At 42.8% G+C, this 18,472-nt stretch overlaps 2 protein-coding genes across 2 annotated transcripts in view; both read right to left on the bottom strand.

Annotated features, from left to right (window-relative positions):
* Window positions 1–7,571, bottom strand: part of LOC115376871 (frizzled-3-like) — a 39,618-nt gene extending 32,047 nt beyond the window's left edge. Inside the window, exons 1-2 of the mRNA XM_030076687.1 lie at window positions 7,436–7,571; window positions 4,977–6,093 (exon numbers count right to left, since the gene is read on the bottom strand). Of these exons, the coding sequence (XP_029932547.1) occupies window positions 4,977–5,282 (306 nt within the window). The 5' untranslated portion in view covers window positions 5,283–6,093; window positions 7,436–7,571. The remainder of the gene's footprint in view (window positions 1–4,976; window positions 6,094–7,435) is intronic.
* Window positions 7,572–8,378: 807 nt separating this feature from the next.
* On the bottom strand, window positions 8,379–17,679 carry krtcap3 (keratinocyte associated protein 3). Its single transcript, XM_030076711.1, has 6 exons — window positions 17,533–17,679; window positions 15,139–15,323; window positions 14,524–14,583; window positions 14,186–14,383; window positions 12,449–12,583; window positions 8,379–12,251 (listed from the first exon to the last, which is right to left on the bottom strand). The coding sequence occupies exons 1-6, from the start codon at window positions 17,543–17,545 to the stop codon at window positions 12,153–12,155; spliced, it is 690 nt and encodes a 229-aa protein (XP_029932571.1). The 5' UTR covers window positions 17,546–17,679; the 3' UTR covers window positions 8,379–12,152.
* Window positions 17,680–18,472: the final 793 nt, after the last annotated feature.

Genomic DNA, 18,472 nt, shown 5'->3' with positions numbered 1-18,472 from the left:
AGCCAGTTTCCTGCCAGTTTCCGGTGTTGGACAAGTTCTTTGTCCACTTAGTAGTATTTTTCCAGGTTTTCTGCATTATATCTAAATCTAATGTCATCCACATGTGTAATTTTAGAGGAAAAACACTAGAAAGCTTTAGAAAAATCAATATGTCGCAGTAAATTCACGCAGGCAGAGGAAGACTCCTCGTACTGTCTCGTTTTTGGGCCGCCACGTTCGAGTCATGTGATCAGTCCCTGTCCCTGTTTACGAACACGATCTCAGTGATGTCACATCTAAGCTATTCACATGTCTAACTCATGGAGGCACACACAAACCCCGAGTAATGCCACAACCTGCGTCCTCTGGGAACCATAACAAGCAGCACCAGATGGACCAAACAGGCCAAAAGCTATGCACACACACATACACAAACACATGCACATTGCAAATTCAAACACACACACACACACATTGTAAGGACCGGCCTTTGTAAGCTAGAGCCTACATTGTTTGATCCATTGCTCCAAAAGAAATCATTTAACTATTCACAATTCGCCCTCTCTTCCCCGTCTCCCTGTGCCCCCTCGCTCTTCACTCTCTCTCTCAGGTTTAATTGACTATTGTGGCAGATGGGGGAAGAATGGCTCGTCATTGGGAATCAATGTCCGCATTGTGGAGCTGAGCACGAGATTAGCAGCTAGTTAGTGCTGGTGAGAGATGACAGCTGGCACCGTTAGCCTGCCCTGTCACTCACAGAGAGGAAGTCCTGCTGCACAGTTAGCCCTCAGCTCAGCTCATCAATTACACACAGGAGAAATACTACTCTGTACCATTTGCCATTGGCTTAGCCTGTCAATCAAACACAGAAGAAATGTAGCCGGGCAATGTTAACACCGGCGACGCAATGACTCAATTACTTTTTGGCTTAGCTTGTCATCTAGGAATAGGCAATATTTGCAAAAGTCAGTGTTTGAAGAGTGCTAGAAGATATTAAAGCGCTGCCAGTGAGGGAGAGCAGATATAATCATGTGATCCGAGTCAGAGAGCGGCTGCTGACAACAGCTCCAGTTCTGTTAAGCTGAAATCCCATCAGGCTGATTTGGCTGTGGTCATCTACTCTGAACTGAGCTACTTAAAGTAACATTACCCAGCGACATGCACAAACAGCAAAGGGTTCTGCTGAAATCAAACACTTACATTTTACTGTCACTTGGCAAACCCATTCATTTTATGTCCAGGGAAAGCCAGCGCCTGTTCAGCATGTTCGAATACAGATTTAGTTTCTTCAGGCTTCACAGACAGTATCCAGCTATTAGCTCAGTTGGGCCATTTGTCCAGCACTGATAAAATTCATATACAACAGAGCTAATAAGAAATTAATACAATATCATTTTGTTATAATGTGGCCACCACATGTGCAAACTGATCTGGGACTTTCATCTGCAGAGTGGATCAAAAGGATCCATCCTTACTGACTAAAACCTGCAGTTTAGTTCCTGCTCACATCCATCTGGATTTCCCCAAAAACTCAGCCACTCCTTTTAAGCACATTAAGCACACAATGCCAAAAACTCACTTTCCTAAGGCCCGTTTTTATTGACAGAGAATTTCCAGATGTTAGCCCAGCTGCCCGGTGGTACAGCTGCTCCTGAAACTAAGAGGCAAAACACTTTCATCATCCCACAGGGTCTTTAGACAGGAACAATGCCGGTCATGGCTGTGAGAAGCAGAACGCACCAGAGATTCTGTGTTGCGAGTTCTGTGAGTTCTATGAGTCCTGCGACTGGGCAACGCAGCCAAAAAAACCCCCATGAAATCTCAAATTTTTTTTTTTTAAGTTCACAGTTTCAATCAAGAATTTTCTTATTTTTAACAGGACCCTTTGCAGGACTGGTGATTTGCGCAATTTTCTGAGCATACACGTTCTTGTGTACATGAGTGAACTGTTTGACAGAACGCTCATCAGCTATTACAACATTGTCACTTACAAAATCTCGATTTTACTCAGCTGTTTTTTGCATCAATTTAAAACATATACTTGAATTCATCAATTTTATTGCTTTGTCACCCAGCCCTACTGAGTCCTGATATATACTGACATGTGACAACAGTAGAAGACAAACTGTTTTTTGTGTTATTAAAGCAACATCTTTGGCCACATATACACAGACCCATACACCCCAATCGTCTCACACTCTTGCTGGTATTGTTTAGGCAGTTTCCCATGAGAGATATTATTCTATTTCCTCCAGTTTCCCACCATGCCAGGTCAGAGCGGAGCAGGGGAACTAACTGGGCTCATGTTGCTGCTCAACCATCTTCAGAAAAGCTGTCTCTTCCATGGCTGGAGGGACGGCGGGTGTCAGTTACAAGGCTCCTTCTTCTATTAGGTCAAATCAAGTTCAACAACAGACGCTTCTCACAAGCCCTGACATTGCGTGTTTTGACATGACGCCGGGGAATTGAGTTTATTTCAAAGGCTGCATGAACCGTGAAGTTCTGAGTAAATTCTGTGACTTAAGAGCCATCAGAATCCGTCAGCGGGAAATCCATAAAAATGCACGGATGACAACCTGAAATAAGTCTGTTTTCGTTAATTCCTCTTTTTTGAGCGTAGAAAAGGGTTTTATCTGACAGCAGCGATCCTGACAATCTCCTGGACGGCATGTTTTGACATGAGAAAATGTTAGCCGGAAGGAAATCCCCTCTGTGATTAAACATGCAGAAAGCACAGAGAGAGTTCTGGCCTATTCACATCCGCCTGGTTCTGACATGAGAAGATTTTAGTAAAAAAAAATATCAATCCCCCCCGATGTCTGGGTAAACACAGAGCACAGCCATCGCTGGTCGTGTCCAAATTCATCTGGTTTTGTATTGGGGTAATTTAATATGCCAGCCGTGAACAGCTGTGGGGGAGAATTAATTCAGCTGACTGTATTTGTTATCCTTCCGCGTTATTCAAAGTATAAACCATTGATGTACTGCAGCCAAAACATGCGCTTAAGTATGCCATTCATCATTCAGCACTGGCTCATACATACATGCCGACTGATAATGGTCAAACGAACACACACACACACACACAACAGAGGGAGACTAAAGGGCTATAGATAAAAAAAAAAAAAAAAGTAGTCAATTCCCACACACAACATCCCCATCCTAATTGGACTGATGAAAGCCTTTATTTACACTATTAGGCTTGGCCAATAATTATTTTGTTTTGTTTCCAATAAGTCTGTATATTTATAATGAGCTCTTTTATCATAATGGCACAAGACTACAATGGTAATCCCAATGTAGTGCTACAAGTGGACCAAGCATCCCCAGATCATATAGATTTTCTCTATGGCACTAAAAAACACTTGCTGCAAACAGGTAATTATGGTCTGGTTACCGAGCAACACCCTCCCCTGTTAAAGCACAGGCCCTGCTGTTCCTCCCTCTCCCTGCACTAACAAAAGAGTAGGGGAGAGGTAATATGAGAAGGATGGATAGTGTGTGTACATGACTGCACCTAGATAGCACGTAAAAAGACACCTCAGATCTCTGCACCTATTCCTCTAAACCAGTGTCCCGACACTCTAAATGAAGCACACAGGAATTTTTTTTGGTTTTTTATTTCAGTGTTTGTGTAAATCTCTCCGCAGCTGATGCTCAGGCAGCACCTCGTCCCTGTGAGGCAGTGTTCACATGCAAGAAAGGTCACGGGTGAGACTCGAACCCCTGATATCACTAGCACATGGTGTCCAACTCGGCCTGCTCAGCCACCAGGACGCCACACACACATCCATCTGTGTCTAGATGGAATAAGTAACGTGTTGTGAGAAGATGGGGGCTGTAACACGAGGTGGGCAGATAGAATGTCAGCCTTTCGGCTCGGATGTCAAACGACCTGCCTCATTGTCTCTGTTAACTCTTTCATGTTGCTGAACTGCGCTGTAAGCCGCTTATTTCATGTTGGTTGCATGCAGGTGTGTAAAGCGCTCTGCCCACAGATTCCATTCGTCATACAGTTTATGGGTGAAAACGCTCAAACTGCAACCTGTTTCCCTGCAACTGTGTAAACCAAGGCCCTTTTTTTTCACCGTTTCTATGTAACGCAGCTCTGTTTACTCTGGGGATAGAGGATACGGCTGATTTACACAGCTCTTCCTGGTTGATAGCTGGCATGCTTTTATGTTTGCAGAGATGTAACAGTATCCTCAGCCAAAGATCTGACTATAATTGATGATAGAGCTCACAATACAATATTCACCTTGAGTAAAAATTACACAGATGTGCCTGGGGTACTCCTAGATCAAATTTATGTGAGGCTGTGAGAGAATAATGTCTGACCAACTTGGCAAAAATCCTGATATTTGATTTTTTTATACAGCTGCCTGTAGTTATAGCTTAACTCTTGCTGTCGGTAGTGCACAAGGTCCTTCCATCCATGCTAGATCTTAGTTTACAGTGAAACTATATAAGTTGTCACTTGGACTGTAGTTATTAACCATCTCTACACCAATGCCACCACGAGAAAATCCTGTACAATTACTGGAGCCTACCTGGTGAGTTGGACATTTGATTAATGTCAAATTGTTGAAACTCATTAGATTACCCTGCTCTACAATGCATACTGTGCTATCCAATAAATGCATGATCGTGTTACATGCACTTTTGTAAGAAAAACTATTCTGTCCATAGGCCTCTTAACACTTCCTGTAATGTGATTATTAATATGTGAGGCAATAAAGCTGGAGGTTTCCCGTCAGCTGCAGTGGCCCCACAGTAATCTAGGAGGACATGTATCTGCCATGAGCGAGAGTATGTTATTCCACTTCTGTGTCACACACACCAGCAGCTGTCCAGATTTCCCCATGTGCCTGACGCACGCACATACACACACACAAGCATGCACTGCCTGAGTGACTGGAACAGACTCACTCACTCTCACTGTCTCTCTCTCTCTCTCTCCCTCTCACACACACATGCACACACACACATACACCTACCTCCATGGCGAGTGCAGCCGTTTGCTGGTCATAGTGGTTCAGCAGATTGGGCATGAAGGTGGTGTTATAAGGCAGGTCCTGGCACATTCTCAGTCCAATGGGCTCACAGGTGAACTCACTGTGGCTCTCCACTGTGTCCACGTGAATGGACAGAGTGGGAGAAACCAAGGAGGCGAGGAAGAGAGGGATGAAGAGGACGGAGGAACGGAGCGGGGGCATCTGTCTGCAGGAGATTCGTGGAGTATCCGAGAACCAGTCTCTCATAGCTCCTCTTCCGATGTGCGCTCTCATTTTGACTTGAGACATTTCTCCCAAAAAGAGACTCGGATCGATGTCCTGATGTCCTGATGTCCACAGCCCTAGTCAGCCTTGGGAACCTGGATTGGCTAATAGCTTCCAAACATTACAAGTGATGGAGCCCATTGTTACAGTGGTAGTAGAGGAGGTAGATATTACTGCGCCCCACCGTTCAAAACTATTAGACTGGTGGGGGAAAAGCACCCTTAAGAGGTGGGTTTACTTTGTATACCTGCAAGTCCCACTGAGTGCAGGTCATCTGTAGTCCACTGAGTAGGGTGTAAAGATGCAGGCAGAGGTGTGGTGGGGAGAGAGTGGTCACTCCTTCATCTCACCATCCATTTCAGGATTTGTTTCTCTTTCTTTTCTTTTTTGGAATGTGTTTTAAATCCAAGTTACTAGGTGTTACTTATGAGGGGGAAAAAATCACTACATTTTCCCTTCACAGCCACATCCTGGTAATCTCCTAGCCAGAGGGGGTTTCTCCTGGTTCAGTCCCGCAGTGGAGAACATCTCGCTGAGCTGATGGATCCACCATCAGCCGTGTGCTGGAGGTCCTCTGGGTTGCTGTATGCCTCGTCCTTTGCAGTTTCCACACAACTTTCCAGAGATCGGCCGCTTAGTCCAAAACCTCTCTTTCAGCCTCTTCTCTGTCTCCTCTTACACTGTCTTTCTTTCTCTTTCTGCTGATGTTTCTGAGGATCATCCGTGTTGGAGTCTTTAAAATGTCGTTACCCTCCCGACTGATTCACCAGAAGAACAAAAATCCTGTCTTCCACATTCAGTGTCACCGCGTTGGAGTAGCCACTTCAAGCAGGTCCTGCAGGTTCAAGGAAACACAAAGCAGGAGCGGCTGAATGGTCAAACAAACAGGGTAGGCTGGCTCAGCGTTGAGCTTTGTTGTACTGTATCTGCCTAAAGTGAGTGTTAAGTGTTGTTTCTAATCAGCCACACCCAATCCAAGTCAGGATCAAGATGATATCGTCGGTCAGCTGGCGACATGGGAATGAAATCAACACCAGCCTATCTGAGGTGGATAAAATAATTCAGGGGGAAAAAACAACAAAACAAAACATGAAATAGCTTGTGCAATAGCCTAGTTTAGCAATGACAGCCTCTGAGTGACAATGGACCTTCACACTGTCAAACTGTCTTGATCTGAGCACACACAGCTACACACACACACACCTCACACATCTACTTTTGATGCATGACTATTTAAAACGTGTGCTCAACGCAATTGCAATAATTAATTAATTTATTTATTTATTTCTCAAGCTGCGTGATTAACATGTGATGGTACACCTGCACAGGATGCAGTCGCATGTTTGTGTGAGGCTGGCCGGGCAGCTGGTAGCGCTGCCCTGCGATGTTTCACACCCTGTCACGGTGACTGACCGAGGAGTAAACTAAACACTGAACTTACGATTAACACAAGCCTGCCACTGTCACAAAAACAGCCTATTCTGATCAATCATCATCAATACATTTTTACTTTCCCACTAACCAAATTAGGCGGAAAAAGTGAAATAAGGCAAAACAAAGTGATCCGACGTGAGAGGTGATGCTCTATCAGCGTATTAATATTTAATTTTAGTAATAATGTTGAGGTGCGTAATTATTGGGTCTTTTACGGGGTCGTCCAATGGGACTCGACCAACTAGAGCCGTCGATCAGCTCTTAACATGCCAGTGCAGGAAATAGTAAACACTAAAATGTGTTTTTAAAAATATGCATGAAATACAGGCGCCTCTCTGTTGCGCTCCACGCCGCCGTACAAACGCAGGCGGACCGCTGCGTGTCATTCAGCCTCTCTGCTCTCTGGGAGGAGCACCTGGCCAGTTTTGTATATAAAAATAAAAAGCATAAAAAATTGAAAAGCTATGTGGTGGTTAAATACAGGCCCACCCTCGCTGTAGCCTCCTGAAACGAGAGCTGTGCCAAATTGCACCAGGTTGGCGAGACGAGCGCGTATCAATCCTGGGAAGTGTGTCTGTGTGTCACCGCAGTGTCACACACACACACACAAGCCGTGCGCCGTGCACCAGCGCTGTGGACGCCGGCTGCATGGCTCCACAATTGCCTTTTTTCCCTTTGCATGCTGGATAAAACAGTATTTCGTGCGTTACATAAACCGCAGTGTACAATGTCTGATGATTTACCTTGTCTGAGGAATAAAGAGCGATCTGCCGCGCTGCTCGCCTCCACCGGTGCCGCTCACTGCAGTGCTTCGTTGTTCCACTGTTTGCAGCTGGTCGCCTGCAGCATGCAGCCGAGTCCGGGAGCGCGCATCCGCCGGGAGCGCGCAGCGGAGTGACAAAATTCACCTCGGTAAATGCATTTTTACCGTGGTGGCCGTTTATAAACTCATTGAAAGAGGGGTCGCTGTTATGAGATTTCGACAAGAAAATACGCGCTGCTCGCTGCGTTTTCAATAAAGCTGCTGGAGCCGCACACAGGTCAAAGACGCTTTTTTTTTTTTTTAAATGTCATCAGGTAGTTTAGCCTCACAGAGCTCAAATAACACTCATGGAGACTGAATGGGACAGTCCCATTCAACTGTTCATTTATTTTCATAAGTTCTGTGCGTCTTAAAGATGTGACCAAGGCATTGCAAACAGCAGCACACTAGTGGGGAAACTGTGTGTTTATGTGTGGGTGTGGGTGTGTGTGAGAGAGAGTGATTATGGGGTCAAGGAAAGTTGTGTTTTCATTTAAACTGATTTACTACCTACTTAAAGGGCTTTGAAATGCGCCCTGCTTAGCTGCTTTCTGTCTCCCTGCATATTTTGTGATTCAGAGTATGAAAGCAGCCAAACCCAGATTTGCTTGGCTGTGATCAGGGTACAAATTATGTAATTCTCAACTGACTGGGGAGAAACTGGTGGTTGTGCCTGACTGCTGGGTACAAAGGCGTCTCTTGAGCTGTTGGAGTTTCAGCACTGGCACTTCTTGCTTCAGCAAAGCCTGATGTTTTGGGGTCACTTGGGATCAAACCTGGGACCATCTTGATAACCCTCTGTTGAAATCAGGAACTAATGTGAGGAAGAAAACTATTTTTCTGTCAAATGTGGGATGTAGAAAAGAGAGAAGCTAACACCAAGCAACATTATAAAAAAAACTTTATTCTTAAGCAAAATTATGCTTGCGACAATGGTAAACTCATTATCACATTTTGAACAATGTTAGTGGGTCAGAAACTCTTGAAATATAAATGGAGCCGCTGAAATGCGTTTTTGGAAGAAACTTGGTACAGTCCTAGTTGGCTCTGTAGTGGATTTTGTAATTATTAAAAGGCAATTAGCACAACTTTTAGGGTATAAAATACATTAAGATATGCAAGTAAATCAGAGTGGAAAATACTGCTAAACACAGTGAAGCAAATCATGAAATGTACAGCTGATCCATGTTTGTTACATTATAAAAGAATACATTACATTTAGTGTGTTACAAAATGCATATTATTCCCTCCTGGGCTTTAGAGGGCTTTACAGCACAGTCAGAATCAGACGAAACTGATTAAGAGGACCTTGGACATGATGATGCCTGCACTTTTTGAGGCTAATCAGGCTCTTGTACATGGTGATAAAATCATCTAGTTTTGTTTGGAAACAAAATGCAACAACTTAAAATTGTAGATAAAAATCCTGCTACTCCGATGAGATAAGCGTCTCCCAGGCCTGCAAGTGCAGATATGTGGTGCAAATGCATTCATCTACTATCTTAACTCATCACATACACGTGTTTTGCTCAGGATGTTAACACTTCAGTGACATAAAACAGATAAAGGGATTCAACCATGATTAGAGGCCTACATCAAATGGAGCTGGGTACCATTTCCTTCTCAGTTCAATCCAATTAGATAATTTCTTCACAGAAAAAAATCATGTTTTATCAGTGATCAGCTGTATAAGGCTGAATTCCTTTCATTAACATGTGATTCATTTTTTTTAATCAGTCAGTCATTCATTTTTTTAAGTGTTTACGATTAAGATATGATACGGCAGATTTACAAGTGAGCTGCATCCTGATCCTGGCTCCCACAACCAAGCCAACTGATAATAAATCGTAACATGTCGTGTCACGTTAAGTTTTCTTAATGTCTGAGAGGCAGAATGTCTGGAGAGAAAATGGTTTTGTATCTCACTGATGTCGAACTTCTAAGCAAACTGAGGCTGGGTGGTCAGCTGTTAGTTTAGGCAGCCTATCCTCATGAGCGGCCCGTCACTGATCGTCTGATCTCTTCAAATCCATGATAGTACACAACATTGACATACACCAGCTTTGTAGAAACAATCCTCTCTACAGACATGAGGGAGGTTGATATGAGAGAAGAAAGCTATGGAAATGGCATGAATTTCACTAAGCATCACTGATATATAATTTAGCATGACTTTGCTTGAATTCCAGTAATTTGTGCCTGTCCTGACACTTCACAAGACCACCTCGATCGCTGACAATAGCTACTTATTGCCTAAAATGTATTAACACAAGTAAAAAATTACTACTGTAGAAAAGTCTCTTCTCTCATGTCATAATCATACTGGTGTTAGATGTAGAGTTCATGAGTCTACAGCATGACCTCATCTCTCATATCCACTCAAATGGCCCCACACGATAAAGGATATATATTTGTTATGACTGTGTCAGTCAGCTGTCTTTGTAAATATTTATCCCTGAAAGCCGGGGGATTTGTATTGCGTGCAAAGATTCCCTTACGCTCGATTGAGCAGAGCACTAGATTAACTGTTTCATGGCTGATCTGCTGTGATCTTCTCTGGAGCTGTGTCGTGGGGGGTGCTGTGCCAGCTGAAGCTGCTGGCCCACATACTGCCTTAACCGCTTAACATGACCCCACTTGACATTCACACTTGAAACATACACAAATACACTTGCAGTTACAAGCACACCACACACAGCCAGGATGGGATCCAATAACTTTCAATCCAACCACATCAGGAAGTTGCTTTTCTTTGCAGTTTTCAAAACTGAAAAACATCATATATCAGTATTAGATAGCGGTTTCACTTAGTATTTTAACTGCATGAACTGGCAGTGAGTGGACCCAACACTGGGGACAGATTTGGATTTACAGCAGTGATGGATTTACACCAGTGTGCGTGGCTAAACACACAAAAATTAATGCATGTGCATGCATACATTAAGGCACCAAAATGCATATATATGTATACTTACACAGAAGCAGATTCAAATAGACAACCTCATTTTGCCACTGCAACTGTGTTACATGAAAGCAACAAAATCCTATTTAAAAAAAGGCTACCAATATTTCAGAGAAGTGCTTGATTTAATCCCTCTAAATTTAGGATAAATAATATATAAACTGAAGCATAGCTTGCTAAATTGTTCCCCATGCTTTCTTTCAAATGCACATTTAAAAAAGTCAAACTAATTTTAGCACAGTGCTGGCCACACAGAATGACCTGGCTAGAAAAAAGAAAGAAAAAAAAATATTTAGCCATTGTTTTCTTTTAAAATGGTGTTAAACTCAGAATTTTGACATTTTTTAAAACATAATTTTAGGATGAAAGTCAGAACTGTGACTTTATTCTGACATTTCTGAATTTCTGGATTTCCTTATTTTTGTGTTGCCCTAATCCTCTTCTGTGCCATGTACTCACAGGCTTACTTGTGAGATTTTGGTTTTTCAAACTGCCTGGTATGAAGTACAGTCGGTGCATCTGAGTTGTCTTCAATAAAGTGAGAACTTGATTTGCTTTCAATGGTGAGCCTCAGTGGAACAACTGACACTGAACATGATACTGTCTGCAGCTGCTGCAATAATCCAGTGACAAAAAATATTTAATGCAATTTAAGTAATGCAATTTAGCAAGTATGTTTTTTTTTTTTTATTTATTTTTTTTTTTTTTAATTTGAAGCCAAATATGTAAATCATGACAATATGCACCTAGAAGTCATGTGGTGTTTACAACATATGACCTCCACAATATACCAGTTTGCCAAAGTACAAGAAGGTCTCACATGAAACAAGATTATTTGTGGCTAATTATTGTGTGACGTGTTTAATGCATCTAAGATGTCACAGATTGGCTTAAAGGCCTGCAGCACTAGGCAGGTAGACAAACAGTAAAATTCTAAAAAAAAAAATCATAATAAAATATATTTGACTGAAATGTAAATTCATATACGCTTCATCTAAAATATCATTGGCAACTCAACATCCTTCACAAACTTAGATACTTCATATGGAAAGGCATGCTTGGCACAGTACATTCTGTGCTTCTGAAGTGAAACTCGACTCGGGGATGTATGATGAGGTGACTGAAAGCATCATCTATTCTCTCCACAGCTACCGAACTCTTTGGTATCATTATGAGTCAAAATCCCCTTTATGCATTCCTACACATGCACACAGGCACACTAAATCCCAATATCTGCATAACGGGCTGCTTTGTATTTCAGTCACACTCGGGAACACACCTTTTGCAGCCTGTACGAGTGCACGATGTGTGATTATGAATGAATTTTCCACTGATGGGTTGCATCAGTAGCCCAGAGAGCTGGAGCTCCCTGGCAGCAAAGTTCACCCAGGAGAGATGTGCTTTATACATTTAACCCATATGTATTCTGCTTGCAGCTTGACATTTAAAACTAACTGGCTGGTTTATAAATTAAACCACAGACTAATTTGGTATCCAGGCGGCTTATTAGGGGATGCGGTTTCAAGCATGAGCCACCACTCTTTGATTCATTGGGAATAAAACAATTTCCTTAAAACTGACTCACAACCATCCAACTGGAAGGCAGAATCCATTCATTTGAACACCTGTGCAGCTTCTATTGGGATTTAGTTATGGCAGCCTGTGCAGAGTGGGGGCCTTCCTGCCTTTCGTCCAGTCAGGCTTCAGGATTGAAGCGCTGTCCAATCAGGCTTTGGCCCTGGGTAGAAAACTCAGTGTCTGCTGTGTTCCCACTGGTCAGAGCCTCTGCCTCCAACTGCAAGAGAGAATAGAGGGATGAGAGACGGAGGAAAGGGAATGTGGGAGTCAAGTGTGTAGACGAGAGAGACTGTGAGACAGTGACTCAGACAGACACAAACCCACACACTACATGCATACAACTGAGCCTAACACCACCACCCTCCCCCACACACGCACACACACGCACACACACACACACACACACACACACACCTGTTCTTTGATGTAGCTGTTGCTGCAGGGTCCCAGTCCTCTAAGAGTCAATCCAACTATAAAGCACCAGACAGACAGACCGGCCTCTACTGCCGCCAACACAGCACAAGGGATCCATAGCGCCAAGGTGGTATCCTGAGAGACAGAGAGAGCAATGAGTCCCATTGTGAAAAACCAAGCCTGCCTCCACCAGCACCGGCACAGCGCTAACGATCCACAGTGCCATGACTGTGGGAGGGAGGGACAGACAGAAAGAGACAAGAGAGGGGAGAGTGAGAGATAAGGAAGGCGGAGGAAAGGTGTCTGGCTATGAGGCTGCAGACAGAGAGACCCGCCTCCACCTCTACAAGCACAATGGCAGGGATCCCCGGTGTTATGGCGTTTATTGCAAGCCACACTGTGCAACATGGATCTAATAAACTGGGGTACGGCATCAAGTTTGATGCATGTTGACTGTACGATGATCTTACTGGCTACAACGCAGGTCAGTGTACAAGAACGTCACCAGTGTGTATCATCCATCAATGCTGCTGTCATGGTTAACAATGAAGTGAAGCAAGAATGGAGCCCTTGCAATTATGGCATTAATGTGTACAGACAAAAATCCAAAGAAGAAGAGGAGGAGGAGAATGGGGACCTGGTTGTTTTCTACTTTATTTGAATCCCAAACGTTTCATTTTGCTCGTTTTACCTCCCTCATTGGGTTTAGTGCCAGTGTTGTGTTGATCAGTGTGTCATTTTATGCTGCATTCCCATTAGTTGGTTAGTAAACGTAGGTCAAACGTAGGTCCTCAATTTGTTGACTGCAATGGCAGAAGTAGTCTTAAATATTGGACCCATTTCTCAAATGGCACAGATCTTCCTAAGATCCTAACACTAAACTGACAAATGAGGAAAAAGTGAGTTTGTTTAGCCCTGCTCTATTTCATCTGTGTTGGCCGTGTGTTGGCGCTCTCTGCTGCAGAGATGTTGCTAGGCAGAGAAAAAATAAAACGCATCCACTCAGGGGACAAGCAGTGTATTCAAAATTCATGCAGTTTGTGTCATCTTCTTCATATTCCTTTATTGGAGTATCTTTGGCAACATTGATACAAGGGGAGAGATTGAATATTTCTGTTTCAATGGTTGCTTGAACTGTCATGGCATAAGAGGTGCACCTTGTGTTGATAAGAGAGAAAGTGGAAAGACAGGGAAAAGACACTCAGGGAAATGTGTATTAAAGGAACCGTTCATCCAAAATACAAAAAAATATTTTCTCCACTTACTCCTGGTACAATCTATTCATCCAGATAGTTTCTGTGCAATCTGGTGCAATTTCCAGTTGGCTGTGATCTTCCCTACCTCCCGGCACCGCAATACTATGGGGCTGAATGGAAAAATTTGAGTTTTGCGGAGCTCAAATTGTCTAAAATTTGCATGTGAAAAACTCTAGCGTAACAGCTCTTTCCAAAACTGTGGACTTGGATACCTTACAGAATCAACAGCCCTCAGGAGTTAACAGTTTGATTGGGAACTGTTTCCCGCTGAGGAACACAGACAAACCGTATCTATCCACTCCCAGAGAGAACAAATTTGGGGTTGAGAGACACAGTTTTCATTTTATTTAGGGTGAACTATTCCTTTAAAAGTATACAGACAGTGTGCGTGCAGCATAACTGAGAGACTGAAATTATAAACAACTGCTTCCATGCGTCCACAGCTACTTCGACAATTCAAGAAGAAAAAGATTGGACTCACATAGATCCGTGTCGTGTCAAAGGGACACTGGACATTGACGGGTGCCCGAGCGTTGATTGGCACCACGGACTCATTACATCCCTGCATCAAGCCCCGCCCATCGTAGGCAACGGTGAGGCTAATGGCCCAGATGAGCCCAAAGCTGCATGCCGCTGACAGCAGGGCGTTCAGGAAGGAGCCAATTAGAAGGCCTATTTGCTGCAGACACAGAGAGAAAATCAGATAAAAACAATAAGAGAAAGAGAAAAATGAGGTGGCACATTAACAGTAAGACGGTGTGAATGACAGTGTGGTTACAGTTACAGGAGCACAAAACGTCTCGAGAAACAAGTTCCTACCAGTTTCAACACAGAGAGATTCCTTGACACCACGATGGCAATAATCCCAGTGGCGATACTCTGCAAGATTCAAATGACAAAACAAGTCTTTCTGAGCAGTGTTTCTTTATCATGGACAAGGGTTTCTTTACTTATGGGCAGGGAGTGCTCAGATGTGATTACAGCCTTAAGCTCCAGGACATGACTCGATTTCTCATTTTGGGGCCAGACCAAAAAAAAAAAAAAAAAAAAAAAATTAAAATCAACTATATATTTTGTGACCCATCTGTGTGGATACTCTAATACCTTGGTTGATATAAAATGGAACTCCCTGGATATAAAGATAGATTTCAAGCAAATCTGACATGAGAATGCCATATCATGATCAACAACTTGGCGCTAATAATTCAGTGTAATGGAGCTTGCTCTAGACTTATTTGCAAAACAACACAAGTGGCTCCTTTATAGGCAAGTTCGGTCTTGAATAAGGAGCAAAATACACAATAGTGCTGGCAAGCTAACAGAGTAATAATCACTTTGAGGTGAGCACAGGCACGTTGCCCTGATTCATGAATCACAGAAAGTCTCCTGTTGGTACAGATGAGTGGATGAATGTCAGCCTGTCCACTGACTCACCAGCAGGCCAGAGGTGACAGAGATGATATTGGCGGCGGTGTATTCTGTGGTGATGTGTTGGTTGGGTTTGGAAATGTGGCGCAGGACGTTGCCGTGGACGATCGCTCCCAGGATGAAGTTGATATGGCCGACCAGGATGAGGGAAAGCCCCTTCTTCATCAGCCTCCCTGGGCCTTGCTCTAGATCTGAAAGATGGCAAAACAAGAGATATCCAGTGCACATTCACCTAAAGCACCTGCTGAGTGGGAACATGAAGCTGAATGGCGGGAGAGAGTCCATCAGTTGTTTATAACCCGACTCTCCCAGCAAATAACTCTAAACGACAATTTATAAATGAGTTTTTTGAAGAAGAAAAATGAGAAATCTCAATGTAGATATGGCCAGATAATTTCTGTCAACAGTACACATGACATTACATTAATAGATATACAGTATGTCTGTGCCAGGGGGTGGGATGTCATATTTAGGCAAATACCAGTCATCTCATCTTATTAGCCTTTTCTGTCTCCACTATGCTTGATTACTGCATTTTTGTTGTATTTATATATTTTTTCCAAACAGCTTTCAAAACAGATTTCTTGTATGTGGCAAATAAACCCGATTCTGATTCTGAATGTGTAAAATAAAACGAGATGATGGTAAAATGAAGCCTTGTTAATCCCTGTGGGCAAACAGGCAAAGTAGGTCTTTGCAGCAGCAAAAATAATAGGACAGTAATATTATAATTATACAGTAAAAGCGATAAAACAGTGTATAAACAGCCAACAGGTGTGGGGATATATAAACACAATCAAAAACAGTTAAAGGTGGTTTATGAAATGGGAGGGCACACACCTTGAGGTTGGGGCTGAGGACGAGGGAAAACCCCTCAGGTTCATGCCAAGACTAATAACCCGGAGAATCAACGAAACATTTTTAAATGCCTGTACTGAACCTAATGTTTTGATGTCAAATGCCCACAAAAACACAAACTATAGAGTGAAACGCTCTTGTGTTTTGGGTTATGATGACAGGGTAAAAAAGCCGTCCTGGACTCCTAAGGCATTTCAAAGATCCTTTATTTTGAGAACTGAGTGTCATTCATAATTATGGGGTGACGTCCCATTTGAAACTGCACAGTCTGCCTTTTAGGAGAAGAGTCGGAGGGGAAGACTTACAGACCTACAGATATTTTTGGATAGTTAGTTAGATAGTTAGTAGGCGTGTGAAACCAAACCTCAAAAGACACAAACACCAAAAGACACCAACACACCCTACAAAGTTCTCGTCAGTGATGGTTGGACCCACAGGACGACTGAGAGTCACTTGACCATGAGTGCTCATTATGTTTTGAGCTTTTGTTGGGAGATGAAACATGTGTTACACACATTCACTGTATGAGAGCCAGACAACCACACACTGAACTGAACTAATGAATGCACTGAAAGGGTTAACAGCCAGTGTACGAGTGTGTTATTAGACATATGATGGCGACACCGTTGCCACTCCCCACTTTATTAGGTCCACCTGTACAATCTAATACAATCACAAATACAACTGTTGTGCCGTAAAGTTTCCTTCTCTGCTGCCTATAACGCTCAGGTTTTCTTTTTGTCACAGTAATAGAGGTGTTCATTCACTTCTATGTTTGGCATTGAGCTCATAGTTAGTGCTGCTGTTGGACTGGGCTGCATTTTATCGAGAGCTGTTTCCACTATTCTGTCCCTCCTGATGTATAAAAATACGGAGGACAAAAAACTAGAAACACCTCTCACCTCCCAAGACCTCTGCCAACTACAACCTCAGTAATAAACACAGAATTAAATTGACACATTCTCCACAGTGTTAATACAAACTTTAACATTATAAACTTTGTTAAAAGGTAGAATTTACGGCAGAGCTGTTGGAGCTGATAAAGTAGGGAGGAACAAGTAACACCGGGTCTATTTGCATACAACACACACGGACGTGATTAACTCCTCTTCCATTGTATGTATGTATGTGTGTGTGTGTGTGTGTGTGTGTGTGTTACAGTGAGAGGAGCTGGGGAGGTTGTATGATCCACCACATGGACCCTCTTTAAACATGGATTAAATGGGTTACAAGCCCCCTGAGGTGAACACATAGATCCCCTAATAATCACTTCATTTAATCGCTTTGTGTTCAACGTGCAGCCGCAGATGAAAAGCACCTGCACGGTCCCACCTGCGGGCCTGTGGCACCTCACACACACACACACACACACACACACACACACACACACACACACACACACACACACACACACACACACACACACACACACACACACACACACACACACACACACACACACACACACACACACACACACACACACACACAGGCCTGGCGCCAACTCACTCCCCCGCTAAACGCAATCGGAAAATCACTCACCAAAAGTGCACATCTCTCGGGCAGCTTTCCTTGTAACAACGCTACAGCCGGATCACCAAACTTCAGTGCCGAGTTTTATGAAACGACAGCTGAAATCTACTGAGCAGCAGCGACAAAAACACCTTCGTCTGTCGATCTCCACTTCCTGTACAAGCCGTGACGTCACCTGGCTCACCTGTACCTGCGGAGTCTCTGGTCGCTGAGAGGCGGTCGAGTCATTTGAAAAGCGTAATGCAATTTCAATTTCAGTTTCAATTTTATTTATTTATATAGCCCAGAATCACAAATTACAAATTTGTTTCAAAGGGCTTTACAGGAAATACAACATCCTCTGTCCTTGAACACTCACATCGGATGAGGAACAACTCCAAGGGCTCCCATCTAAATTATAAGAATTACTGGGCCACTGGATGTCTACACGTATCAGAGAGTTAAAATTTAGCGCTTTTAGATTGAAATTTTAACAAAATTTAAGAACACTTTTTCCAAAAATCATCTTTTTCTTATTCAAATGAGCACTGCAGGTATATTTGGTCTTGTGCCAAGGTCAGTTTTAGGTAGGAATATGTCTGGTTACTGATTACATGATTACACAGACTCATTTAGCTTAGATTGAAGCTGCTGGTGTAAAAAAAAAAAAATAAATTAGGACTTTTTTTTTTTTTTTTAACCGAACTCGGAACAGGTAAGTCCAAAGATATTTGTGGCTGAAAAATCTGTTATGTGCATGTTAATATGAGAGTAAGTATAAAGTCAATGTTGAATTTCATGCAGGAGAGCTTGACAATTTTTGATAAAAAGAAACTGAATTTGTAGAAAGGTGAATAAATGAAATTGGATAACGTGTTTGTGTGGAAATTAAGACCTCATAAATTCAAATTTGAGACATTTAATGACCTTTAAGGTCTAATATTTGCTAAATTTAAGACATTTTAAGACT

Source organism: Myripristis murdjan, chromosome 3, assembly GCF_902150065.1.
Source record: "Myripristis murdjan chromosome 3, fMyrMur1.1, whole genome shotgun sequence".
Taxonomy (NCBI): Eukaryota; Metazoa; Chordata; class Actinopteri; order Holocentriformes; family Holocentridae; genus Myripristis; species Myripristis murdjan.
Note: the sequence above shows the minus strand (reverse complement) of the source record. Positions and strands in the feature narration are given on the sequence as shown.

Coding starts and splice junctions, on each gene's coding strand:
- krtcap3 (XM_030076711.1), bottom strand. Junction 14,584..15,138: donor CTGTCACCTCTGGCCTGCTG/GTGAGTCAGTGG, acceptor TGAATCTTGCAG/AGTATCGCCACTGGGATTAT. Junction 12,584..14,185: donor TTGACACGACACGGATCTAT/GTGAGTCCAATC, acceptor TCTGTCTCTCAG/GATACCACCTTGGCGCTATG.